General features: G+C 47.2%; 1 protein-coding gene; it reads left to right on the forward strand.

Annotated features, from left to right (window-relative positions):
- The first annotated feature begins 6,350 nt into the window (after positions 1-6,350).
- On the forward strand, positions 6,351-7,319 carry CHC_T00007024001 (hypothetical protein). XM_005710398.1 is given in 4 exon segments: positions 6,351-6,435; positions 6,436-6,514; positions 6,629-7,161; positions 7,162-7,319. The coding sequence occupies 2 exon segments, from the start codon at positions 6,436-6,438 to the stop codon at positions 7,159-7,161; spliced, it is 612 nt and encodes a 203-aa protein (XP_005710455.1). The 5' UTR covers positions 6,351-6,435; the 3' UTR covers positions 7,162-7,319.
- The last annotated feature ends 5,310 nt before the right edge of the window (positions 7,320-12,629 follow it).

Below are 12,629 nucleotides of genomic sequence, written 5' to 3' on the forward strand. Positions count from 1 at the left end.
ACGCTGCGGGGTCAGTGGCTCTGTGGTAGGGTTGGAAGTTGACACAGCGCACTCTTTGAGGCTTGTTGGTTTTTGTTTCGAGTACCATGATGTGGTGCTCATCTATCGCATGTAAGTATCTTGCGGGGGTGGCTCTTGGGGCGAGTTCGGATATTTGTTTCCTGTGAGCCAGTTCAGGGATTGTCCCTAGTTGGCGATGCACTTACGGAGATGGTGGACTCTGGAGGTGGTGTCGGGTACCGGCAACCAGAGGGTCAGGGCCGTTCCTAACGACGAGCACGGAGGGCCGTTCCTAACATGTCACTCCCCTGTGCCACTCCTCCCGTCGCATTGCCTTTTACATCCTTTTTCATCCCTGCGTTAACGTCCAACGGCGCGCTTGTGACCCAACTCTTGCATCTCACGCAAACCTACGCGTTTTCTTACGCATGCTAACTGCAAAGAGTCAACGTTTTTAAAAATGCTGCCACTGCAGGAACGCGTGCCAAGGCACAAAACGTCATCCGCACCCCATGCAAACGGACAACCCCTTGGCCCCCGCTTCTCTTTCCCCATCTCTTCCCATTTTCATATTTTTTCATTGCACCCAGTACCGAGACTTATACCCCACGTACCTAACATTACTCCCCGCCGCCCCTGACCTTACAATCTCTCCCTCACAGAAACCCTACCTCACCCACCCCAATCAAAACAATCGATACATACATACTCTCGTTCCGTCACCCTTCTAACTATCGTAGCTAGAGACGTACCGATTGGGCGCAGATGAGGGAATGCACAAATGCCTAAGGGACGTACCCATCCTGCAAATGCCTCCGGATACAAATAATGAAGAAAAAGTAAAAAAATCTATATATACGCTCGAAAGCCGATCATTTTCTCGGTAACAACAACCTCGTCAGCATTTCATTTCTTACCGCATCTCCGCCCAAATCCTTGACCTGCAACGTCCAGTAACGGACAACCAAGAGAGCATCTTGATGCAATCCAATCATCAATCAATCCGATTGACCCTCAACTTTCTATCAACTCACTTCTTTCTCTTCATGTCTTGTATGAACACTTCGCCGAGTGATCTTTCGTGTAAGACCTGTGTTACATTGGAATGCCACATGCTTTTCCTTTTCCATATTTTCTACCTTGCCCTTCTTCTGTAGTCCTGCCATACCATGAATCCCATGAATCCCGGGGAATTATCGTGATGCTAAACTCCGATCGCTTACATGACGTAACGGCATGCGAGGCGAGAGGAACTCGAGTGGAAAAATGTCACGGCAAGTCCAGCCGCGCTTGTCTCACTGGCTCACAAGGAGAGCTCCTTGTGTGCCGGGCATTGAAATTAAGTCGAGAAATAAAACCCCAAGAAATGACTGGGCCACAATTTCCCCATTTTTCTGTATGCTTCCAGATCTAATTCCGATCCCTCTGGCATCTCCCATGCATCGTTGTCCTGAATTCACTTGGGACGCTAAAGATCACGTTCACATGTGCCTCATCTTGACAAAAGCATCTCTTTTCACCATCCGTTCCTCGTACTTATAGTGACGAAGAAAGCTGCCTCATGAGCCGGAAAACTCAAATCCTGGTCTGCAGCGTACTACAGTAGCAGCTTTTTTGTCAATCTATTTCCGACGATCATTGCATAATTGAGTTAACTTTCCCTTCTCGCACGTCTTCGTTGCCTGCGATAACAGTTCAGCGTAGTAGGCTTGCCAGTGCACATACTGCGTATTGAACGTTCTTACCTAGTTTGGAAAGATTCGCATTACAACACTGAAAACAATGGCATACAACTTGTGGGGGTACGTACCGTACGGGTACAGTACAAGCAGAAAATTCCCACCTCGCACTCACTGCTATCGATCCATTCAAAACTCTCTCAAGAGTTCGCTAGCATGCATGGAACGGAAGTTTTCGGCTAGCGGGGTTTGTGCCTTTCGAAACGAGAGCACGCAATTCCTGAATTGAAAGTTCTGCAAAACGCGACAACTATTCATTCAAAGCCTTGTCGGCATACAACTCACTACGACTTCATGTCATTCCAAACATGTTGACTTGCGTGAGCTCCCTATTTAGACGATCCAAAGGCCCGTCCACATCTCTAGTCAGAGACTCGTTTGTTTCACACCTATTTGCTACGGCGGTGGAACTCTCAGAGAGGTCCAGTGGCGTGCGAATCGCAACGTAATTTCAGTCTCACATCTTTAACCTCGATGCGACAGCAAAGGCAACAGGGGCAAACTGGCGTTATGCTTTGCTAACGGAAGCAACTTTGACACTCTAGCTATGTGCTCTGGCCTTCCCTGCAGTCATACATGACGTGAAAGTACTCGTCTTCTCTTCTCACCCCACAATACAAAGATGACAGTGCCCGGAGAAACTGCATTCATGCCCGCAGTGCTCTTTTTGACGAGATTGCCTACAAGCAGTCACGAGACAAACATGCCATCACATGCTTCTGTCTTTCTGAAAAACTTGAGATGTGAGCATCAGCCCAATGCCATTGTCAAGGAGCATTACAAAACTGTTACTAAGAAACCCATTTCTTTCACAAAACCGTTGTACAATTTAGTTGCAGCTTTCGGCGATGAGTCATCGGGAGATTCATGCCTCATCAAAGCATCCGTGTTGCGCACGTAGTTTGAAATTAGCATGAATCGGAATAATGATATATTGGAATAATTACATTTACAGTATACAGCGCGACTGGGCCTACGTATAACAAGCATGGCAACCGATTGGTGCTCGACATCATTTCTAGGGTCGAAGCGTGCGGTTATCTCAGCGGGTATTATGTATTCGTTACAGTATGTACAGTATCGCATTAGCTTGCTAATATTCCAAACGTGAAACTGATATGCGCTCTCAGAGGCAAATATTTCAACTGAGTGGTTTAAAACCACGAGATTTGTTCATGTGTAGCCTGATTTCAATTCACTGCAAGTGACGTTTTACAGCTCGTTTAGTTCGTTTTTCGTTGCAGGAGCCGGTCAACTGTTGATATCTACGGTACTAGTGTACGATAACTGCCCCAGTTATTATGGAAATTCCGGTCCATTTCTGAGAAGCTTAAACTTCAACATGTTGTCAAAAGACAAGGCCCTGCATGCATATTTTTTTTTGTCGGTGTCGGGGTCAACGACGTCGAAGCCCAGCTGCAAACCACTTCCCTCCGGGAGAGGTACAGGGGGATCCCAATCTCCAATGATTTAGTTTCTGGAGCAAATCCCTCTCGTGGGATAGCGAATAAGAAGGCTCTGAGAGTACCCGCTGAGCAGTATTGATAGATTAGCAGCTGCATCAATATTTGCCTTGTCAACAACTCTACGTTTCAACTTGATCATGAGGAGAAAATTCAGTGATCAGGAGGCTTGGAGAAACTGCGCGAGGGCCGCCTTAATATGACGTTCTTGTTATTTGATCTTTCCATGTATTTCCTTCATGTTTTTTTTTTCTATTCTTGTGCAAGATGTTTGACGAGCAAGAAAACTTATTGAGAGGAACAGGTGGTGCTAAAATTTTCTGCACCGAAACGAGTCTGCCTCTAATAACAACTTGCCAACAACTTGTCGAGATAGACACTGACGGCGTTTTTGAATATTTCATCCAATGGCTTTGAGGTTAATTCTCCTCTTGCTGCGGTGCATGACAGCACAAAGACGTTGCATAGTTGATGTACCCATTGTCATTGAACTTGACCGGAATGTGGGGGAGATGTGCGAAGAGCAAGGCAGACCTGCAGGGACTATTTCCTGAGCATGACGCTACGGAGGTGTTTCTTTGAAATACTGGAATAAATTCGGCAGCAGCCGAAGTGCACTAAATTAGTTTCTACTGCAGTCTACTGTACATGGGGGTCTATCACGGGCAGGTGATGTCCAAATTTATTCTCACATGAGCCCACTTAAAAATCGAAAGATATCGGCTCCTCATTCAACTTCTTTTTGAGATGTGCTTTCGTGCCAACATTGTTGTTGCATGCGGCATGGAAGAGACAACAACATCTTGACACCGACGATGTTTGCGGTGAGACGCAACAATACAGCATTTGCGTTGTGGAGAAATAGTTTGAAGAATAAACGAGGCGCGGCTGAGGTAGCCTATTGCAGGTTAGCGTAGTCATGAACACAAGAACGAAACAAGGTGTTCGTCTTTGCTTCGGGGCGACAACAATAGATGGCATGTATCTCCAGATGAATGCAATGATCCAAGTTCAAGCGTAGGACGAAACGTTTGGAGATGACCGTCGTTGTGTTGCGGGACGGCATACTTGAGTTCGTTTTTGAGGTCTTTGGCAGGAGATGACATGTCTGAAAATGATCGTGGGAAAGAGGACATATCAAGGAATATGTAAAGGACAAGAAGACGAGGCAGTATTTTCGGGTAGGTGTAAAAAATATTAAAGACGTCTACGTCTCCCATGGTGACGAGACTCTTGCGATCTGTAGTGATGGAAATGTTCTCAAAGCACAAGCGCATTAGCTGCCGAAGCGACAGTATCATTAGTGCATGGAGCGTGACGTAATTCGAAGAGATGACAAAATGAGAAAGGGCGCGCCCTCCATTTTTGTCTTATTATTTGGACGAGAGTACTGTATCGAAAACAGCATCGCACAGCAATGTTCAAATTAAGAAAAAAAAGGAATAATAAAAAATGCATATCCCACACCGGCACAAAAGATGATGCGTTATCGTTTCTTTATCCGGGAGGATGACTATACTTGCGCTGGTTATGGAACAGTGGGGCAACGATACCATGATCATAGGTATGACAGAGCACTTTCCAGTTGCAATTGCATGTGGGATAGGTCAGCAAGGGAAGGATGTCGGGGACTGAATACGATACTGTACACGACGTTCGGCCGCCCAACCTTCATCTACTCCTGAGTGCGCGAAGGCATGTTGTATCGCAAGCATTCTGTGCAATTATGAAAAATATAGAAGCGGGGCTCTCTCGCAAAACCCCAGATGGAAGACGAGCAGGAGGGGCGTCAGCCTAGAATCGATTAGCCCATGCCTGCTCCAAAGAGTCATGAAGGCAAGGATCTATGATAAAACAACATGTGCACTTAGCTATGGTTGTTCCTTGTATCAGAACAAGGGAGGCCCTCCATCCTCAAGAGCTGTGGTATGGCACGTTGGGGCAAGTCATATGTATTCGGGGCGGTACCGGTTACACACGCAAGACGCATGTTGTCATGCCCGGTGGAAAATAATAAGATAACGAGAGCTATTTCAGCTAACTTCTTGACTTCGGCGGTAGGTGGAGAAGAAGATGCGTGCAACGTTACAAGAATGTGAGAGAAATGGAATCGTCTTTGGCATTCGTTAGCATTCCATACCTCGATCGACTTTTTACACGCCGTTCTGCAAAAATTACACGGCCATGTGTAGCAGAAAGACGTGCGGAGCGTGGCCGATGAGCAGGGACCCAAAACGTGCATCGCATGAAAAGCGCTCCTAGTCCGGCAACAGGGATGAATAGTGAATGTCAGTAGGGACGGTGGGCGGATTTCTGAGATTGACTGTGTTGGATTGCATTGTCTTTGTTTGTGCAAGCATTGTCAGTTATGTCGTCGTAGGACGCAGGAGGGCGTTAACTCGACGAGTGCAGAGAGGACGAGGTCTGGACGAGGTTTTTATTCTTTTCCACTGACGTGCCTTGCCAGTACGAACATTGAATGTTGTTCCCCTGTAAAGTTTCCGTACGGTAGTGTGGAGAATCAGGGTTTCCCGTCTCAATGTGAACTGTCGACACTTGATACGGCATTGTCCAAGGGGATTCCCTCCAGACGATGCTCGCATTGGAGCCTTGCTCCAAGCATGCAAGGCGATTTTTGACGGTGACGATGGCGGGTGCTTTAATACCCTTCGCTCTAGGTTACATACCGTACAGTTACTGTACAGGGTGCCATAACTGTGTAAAGATCGTAGTCTCGATGTGAACAACTCGCGACAAGCCGACGGCTTTGTGAGCGTGACCATGGGGTCACACGATGGAATATACGGCGCGTCTGAGAGCCCCACACGTCCCCCCAGTGGCCTCCTGCACCTGCAGTTGCTGAGCAAACGCTGCGAAAAAGAAACTACTCCCCCACCGTACCAGGGCCCCCTCAATCAAAAAACAAGCCCACGCTACACCAACACGTCGTCCAACACACCACCATACACCTTTCGCATTTAGGACGCCATCTTCTCTAACCCCTTTATCTGGTTTTGTCCCATCAAATATCTACATGCTCACCCTTCTTTGCCTCCTTGTTACTATATAACCAGTTACCCCATTTCTCTTCTCCCCCCTTGCCCTCCCTCATTCTCTCTCCTTCTCCCATCCCACCTCTCCGGCTTGCATCCACCACTTGAAATTTTCTTGCGCCTAACTCCCACTCCACCACAATGACTTACCACTCCCAACTTCAACCTGCTATCAAAGGCATGGACGCTCCCTTGGCCAAAAGAGCGTGCCAAACCTGCCACACTTCAGTTACTTCTCAATGGAGATATGGACTATCAGGTATGTCTCAAGTCCATCTTCATCGTACCTTTCACGCTCTACCGCCACCAAGCACTCGTTTTCCTAAACTAACATCCAACTGTTCTTCATATCTCTCCTTGTTGCAAACAAAAGGAAAAGTTCTATTGTGCAATGCCTGTGGCATTCGTTGGAAGAGGAAGAACCGAACGACTGACAAAAGAAGACTGAAGCCGGGGCCGAAGCGGAGTCGCCAATGCTCCACGACCACATGCCCTAGTCCTAACTACATGAGCTCCTTCCGGCCAGTGGTACAACCGAACATGGACGTTATGTTCTACAAGCAGAGTCTACCTGGCATATACTCGCCCAACGGTAGCAACCTGTCCTCCAGCTCAACGATCACGGACCCACGCCTGGAGACGGCATCGATGGGGGCAAAGAGGTACTATCAGCAACAACACTCAACAGAAGAGTATCGTCGACCATGCTCGAAAATGAATGTGCACAGTCTGGTGTCTCCGACGAACGCTCACCCGAGGAGCTCACCAGATAGTACGACATTCTCAAAGAAGAAGCATGCTAGGCATTCGTCGCCGATTTCTATTAAGAACTTGCTGAATTGCGCAGACGAAGATGGGAGCAACACTGCTTATTCATCATCTGCTTACAGGGCCCTTCGCTGCTAAGGAAATGGAATGACGGGGTACGGGGAGGGGGAGGAGGTAGAAAACAACTTTTTAACTAAGCTCAATAAAAGTGCTAACTCGGAAGAGAAAAAACAAACAAAGTAGGAACAAGTCCAACTGACATGGCTATAGAGAATAAAACTACCATAATGCATTAAGCCAAACATGTGAATTGCGGTGCGTCGATCGCATATACACAGTATCGCATTATGGCGCCAGTTCTTACTTTAATGGCGGTTGGAGCGGGTTTCGACAGCGAGTCAGACATGGAGCTAGTATGCGTCGTGCCGTTGCTGTTCATGTATCAGTTGCATGGACACGATCGTCGTGTGTGATGCTGTCATTGTGATGGTGAGACTCACTAGGAGACGAGTGGGGCTCCAAGTAAGGAAGGTCATGTCGCCTGCTAGCTTTATCCTATTGGGCAAGACGTCATCAAAAAGGGTAATTCTTTAGATTTTCACCTGCTAGTAATAATAATAATACTTGATTTTGACGTCACTACTTGTCGCTCAATGGGTCGGAAAGAACAGCAGTGCGCCAAGAGCTAACCTACTTTTCACCAATGAAACAGCGTTGCAATTCCGTTGTGATCACATAAATTGGAAGAGGACGAGCATGCCTACAGTACGTACAGTCCTCGCAAACTCGGGTTCCGTAAAACGGAGCCCACGCCCTCGACGTACCTTCGAAGGTACAGCGAGTACCAAGGGTAGATGTCTCTTCCCCAACCATGGAAAACAGAATACACAGGCAGTGAAATAAACCCCGTTGGCAACAGGACGTCACAGAGAGTCTTCAAACGAGCCAGGAAGGCAGGCCACACCGCAACACATACCCTGACACTGCTTCTGCATGTACCAGGCTGGCCAGGGGCAAGGCAGACTGGCCAGTACAATCATTTTCGCCTCACGACGTACCCAAGAGTCCCGCAGCTGACCCGACCTGTGACGGCGGCGGGCTCGTCACAAAAGATAGCGCACGGCATGCGGCGATGGCTACGGATAGGTACGGCACCTCTTGCGAAGCGTTGCGACGCTCATGCTTCACCACGTAACGCGGGGTTGAGATAAGCACAAACGATTGGGAGTTGCAAGGCCTGGGTTGCATACCCGGATGAAGGGAGAATGATTAAAAAGAGTCCAGCCAGCGTGCAGCCAGAGCAACGTGCAGCCAGAGTACGGTAAGATAGGAGGGGCTCCTGCCGAGCACTTGGCCACTCGCGGTCTCGCATCGACACGGAATACTGCACTGTCATGCACATTGTTGAGAAGGCATGTTAGACGCCATGAGATTTTACAGAGCATGTAGTGGGCCCGTGATGAAGTGTATGCACGATCGAAGCCCCAGGACGAAAGCATCATGCTTGCGTCCTGGTGCTTCGCCACAAGATGTGGAGCAAGAGCTGGGTGATTAATTGAAGAATAGCAGTCGGGCCTCAGGCGCGCCTTTTTCGCCGTCGACTGCGATTGTACGACGATGAAAGAGGAACGTGCTACTAAAAGAAAGACGACGACAGTACTTCTACAACGCTTCGGGGCGCTCCTGACAGTACCAACACAGCCTTGATGGATGACAGTTGCACCAACACCGCAGGAGCCATTCGCACTGGTCACCCTTGTCCCATGCTCGACTCAACCCTTCAGGTCAAGCTTAAAGTACAACGGGAAGACGCATCTCCCAATCCGGAGATCGTACCCAAAACCCTTTCCTCTGGGCACGCGTCCAGCTTGCCGACAACACGCGCTCCTCTTACCGTCGACGCCCCTTGCCAGCGCTTCTAAGGTCCCCGCGCTATGGCCTTTCGTTAGCAGTACAACATCCGCATCCGCTCTAAGCCCATTTTGCGTGGCCAAGCGATCATTGCGAGAACCGCCCAAGCGCCAGCCAGCCCGCGTCTCCCAGACCGCCGCACGTTATGGAATCGAAGAGATTCTATCTGCAGACCTTTCATACTTGTCAGAAAACAACATTATGCTCTGTTACTTCTTTCTACCTTCATATTAGCGAATGGAGCTGCTTTCCCATTTGAGCCGTTCCTTCACGCATCTCATTCATTTGCAATAAGGGTGATAAGCTTTAACACCGTCGCGAGAGTACAACTCATTTTCTGGACGTCGCCGTTGAATTGATCCCCGTCACGCCACAGAGCAGATATATGGCATCCAAGATCTATCCTAGAATCAAGGCCACGTTAGCCTTCAAATCCAATCGCAAAAAATTGCATCTTTCTCCGCCCTCAGTTTTTCTGATAAAACTTTTCGCCCATGTAAACGACGGGAAGTACTCAACCCTGTGCGTGTTCAGCACATACCGAGATTAGAACGAGTGGTTCGAAATGAAGCAGTACAAAAAATAAATTCCAAGGATGCCACTCAAGTGACCGCATTCTATGTTCCCTCTGAATGCAGCGTATAATATGATGGATTATTGGCCCACAAGCGCTATTAAAGGTTTCTAGAATACTCGTATTTATTGCAGGTATAATTTGTTTGATTGCAGTCCTTCCCTCTTCCTTTCATGTTGAAGTAGTTTGGTGTTTGGCGGCTGCTTTTAGGATGGATGACAATAAAATGCTATAACAGAAGTCATACTTACTTTCTCCAAAGACCGCGCATCAGCCTGTACATCTATAAGACTTTCGGTATTTTGTCCATTATTGAAACGAAACCATCTTCCGCTTTCTTAGAATAATTTAGCCCTTTTCCTTTTCGCGTACGGAGTGCAAACACGATATGCCCACTTTCGAGGATGTGGTTGTCAAATATAGTTTTAGAATGGCTATCTGCAGTACTGGATTCAGTATATATTTTGTACTCAGTAAAGAGAATGCTTTTTGAATCTCACAGTGCTCAGCCGTGATTGAGATGCCACTTTTTCTTGCTTTTTTAGAATTCGTTTGGCATTCATAGACTCGGGCTTACAAGCCTTGTAAAGGTGGTAAAGTATAAACGCTTTCATTCGTGATGAGATAAGATCCTAGCCCTCTCTCTTACCTCAAGGCTCGAGATGTCTTGTTTTCAATATGCTTCATGTACAGGTTCCTCAACACTGTGCGTACTTTTTGCTATAGACAGACTGGAACATAGAGAGAAAAAGGGCCAGATTCAGTGACAAAAACTTCATGGGAATTTTGGCTACGAGACGTGTTGAAAATAGATGTGTGACAACATTCCTTCAAGGAACTCCTGCACAATTGTGTATCCGCAACCCTAAATTTACAACAAAGACTCGCTGTAGAGATGTTTAATTCAACTTGTTATGAAGTTAGAAAGCATTCTAGAGCTCAAATTCAATAAAACAAGTTTGAAGTTAGACCCACGTTACAGTATTTGTTGTTGATCATTGTGGCTGTCATTTCACTCTCAAATGCTTGACTCTCTTCGCATTTTACATCTTTACGTCACTTTTACATAACTGCCAGGTCGAAGCTCGTTACTCTACCGAGAACTCATCCTTTTTCTCCTTCTGGCACACATGACAATATTGCAGTTCATACGTCAAGCCTATTTGATTGAAATCAAAGGGCCATGAATTATCAGGAAATATATGTATATACAGGGGGGGTCGCGATATAGTGCCATCTTTGTTAGTGCCAGCTCCGATATAGTGCTACCCTTCTAGGGGTGGCACGAATTTTGAGCCAAAAACGAAGGGTCTCCAGAGAGGCAAGGCAGTTGGATGGACGTACTGCCCGAGAGCCGCTGCCGCCGCGGAAAGATATTATGCAGTTGCTTACTAGAATAGAGACTATGGCGGAAAAAGGCAGGGTCGATGATGCAATTGGACATCTGCAAAAGTGTAGGCTGGCATTTATGGCTGCGAAAAAGGAGGGAGTCAATGCGACGGCTCGGCAGCACTAATAACAGAAATGCTTGATTAGACTTGAGTCTGTAGTGAAGATGCAAAAAGTATGAGTGATGGCGTCCTGGGAGCGGTCTTTCTGAGCAGTGATGCGCAAGGGAGTGGCTGCAAAAAAGCCGTAAATCTCATTATCTTACAGTGCCTGGCTCGATATAGTGCCGTTTTCGGCCCACGGACACAGGGTAGCACTATATCGCGACCCCCCCCCCCCCCCCCCCCCCCCCCTGTACAGAGATAATTTAACTTGTGAAATACAAATAGGAGGGATCTAGGTTGAGTCAGTAGCCTCAGCGTTTGCAACCAACTAAGTGCAAAGAGGCAGGGATTTGCAAACCCGGTTCTTTATCAAGGTTAGTATCCTGCGTAGTAAACACGTCGGCGAAACTTAGTCTAGCATTTACTGAAAATATGAATAATTGAAACGAATTCCTCCTCATCTCTGTCTGTAACTCTTGCGCTGACCTCATCGTTTGCTTTCAAGGGATGGGTACCAAAATCAGCTTCAAATCTTCTAAGGTGGACATCACCCAAGTGCAATCACCACCAGCAAAGTTTTTTTTTCTTTCAGAATGGACTTTGAAGGACACTCGTGTCTTTCTATTTTCGGATCTGAGACGTTTCCTCTGGCATGCATGGTGCCCTAATGACCGAGTCCGACAAAAGGAAAGTTCTTCAATTTCCTTTCCACATATTTTTTAGAGCTCCTTCCTGTCTTCTTTTTTTGTGCTTATGGGCATCCTGGTTGAGACCCAGCATAGTCCTCAAGGTCGCTGACAGGCTTCTTCTGTTTTCTTCTTCTTGATATTTCTCGTGATAATCCGCATGCTTGTCCTTCTCACAAGCCTCGGACTTTTCTAGCACAAATAAGAATCGCTTTCCCCCAGATTTTGCTACATCCACGACGACATCTTCTGGGCAGAAGCGGATTCCGACTTCGTCGACAAGGCGTACGGTTTGCAAGGCTACCAGTTCCAATTTCTCTAAATTCTCGGTATTTTTTCGTAGAGACTCCCACATCGCCGCTACCGTTGCGGAACCATGCGCATCAATTATCACATCGTTTTCCATCAAAGGCTTTCGACCTCCAGTTTTGCGTACATTCACGGGTATTTTATAGGTCTTGCGCTCGTCCAGGAATCGCATAACTTTGAGATTTGGAGTGGCCGTGAAAATCAATCGGCTAGGAAGCAGTTTCGTGATTGATGCAAAGGTGTCAGTTGTCTTTGCGTGCGTAGTTTTCCTATCACTCGAGACCACTATTACTGACTTATTCTTCACCACCGTGTAGCGGCCTACATGAGAAGGATGCCTGTTCAGTGCGGCACGGAAATGGTGCAGCAAAGTAGCAGAGGAATTGACAGGAATGAAGATATCTTCACGTAGTAGGACATGTTCTCCATGACTAAAGCGCAGATTCACTGAAACGTGCAACGGCATTTGAAAATTGGCTGGAAGTGTCTCGCGACGTTGGTGGGATTTGGCAGATGGTGGAGTGGTTTCGACTTTTGACTGTCGATGGGTGCAGTGGTGATGTTTGTTCTGGATATGGTTGCAAACTTGTCTGCGATCGGGCTCAATTGATTGAACACTTTCACTGAATTCTG

The sequence above is a fragment of the Chondrus crispus genome, genomic scaffold, assembly GCF_000350225.1.
Source record: "Chondrus crispus Stackhouse genomic scaffold, scaffold_59, whole genome shotgun sequence".
Taxonomy (NCBI): Eukaryota; Rhodophyta; class Florideophyceae; order Gigartinales; family Gigartinaceae; genus Chondrus; species Chondrus crispus.

Bases quoted from the DNA above. Each gene is read 5' to 3' on its own strand.
- CHC_T00007024001 (XM_005710398.1), top strand. From the start codon at position 6,436: ATGGACGCTCCCTTGGCCAAAAGAGCGTGCCAAACCTGCCACACTTCA. The intron at 6,515-6,628 runs GTATGTCTCAAG...TGCAAACAAAAG, and splicing joins ATGGAGATATGGACTATCAG to GAAAAGTTCTATTGTGCAAT.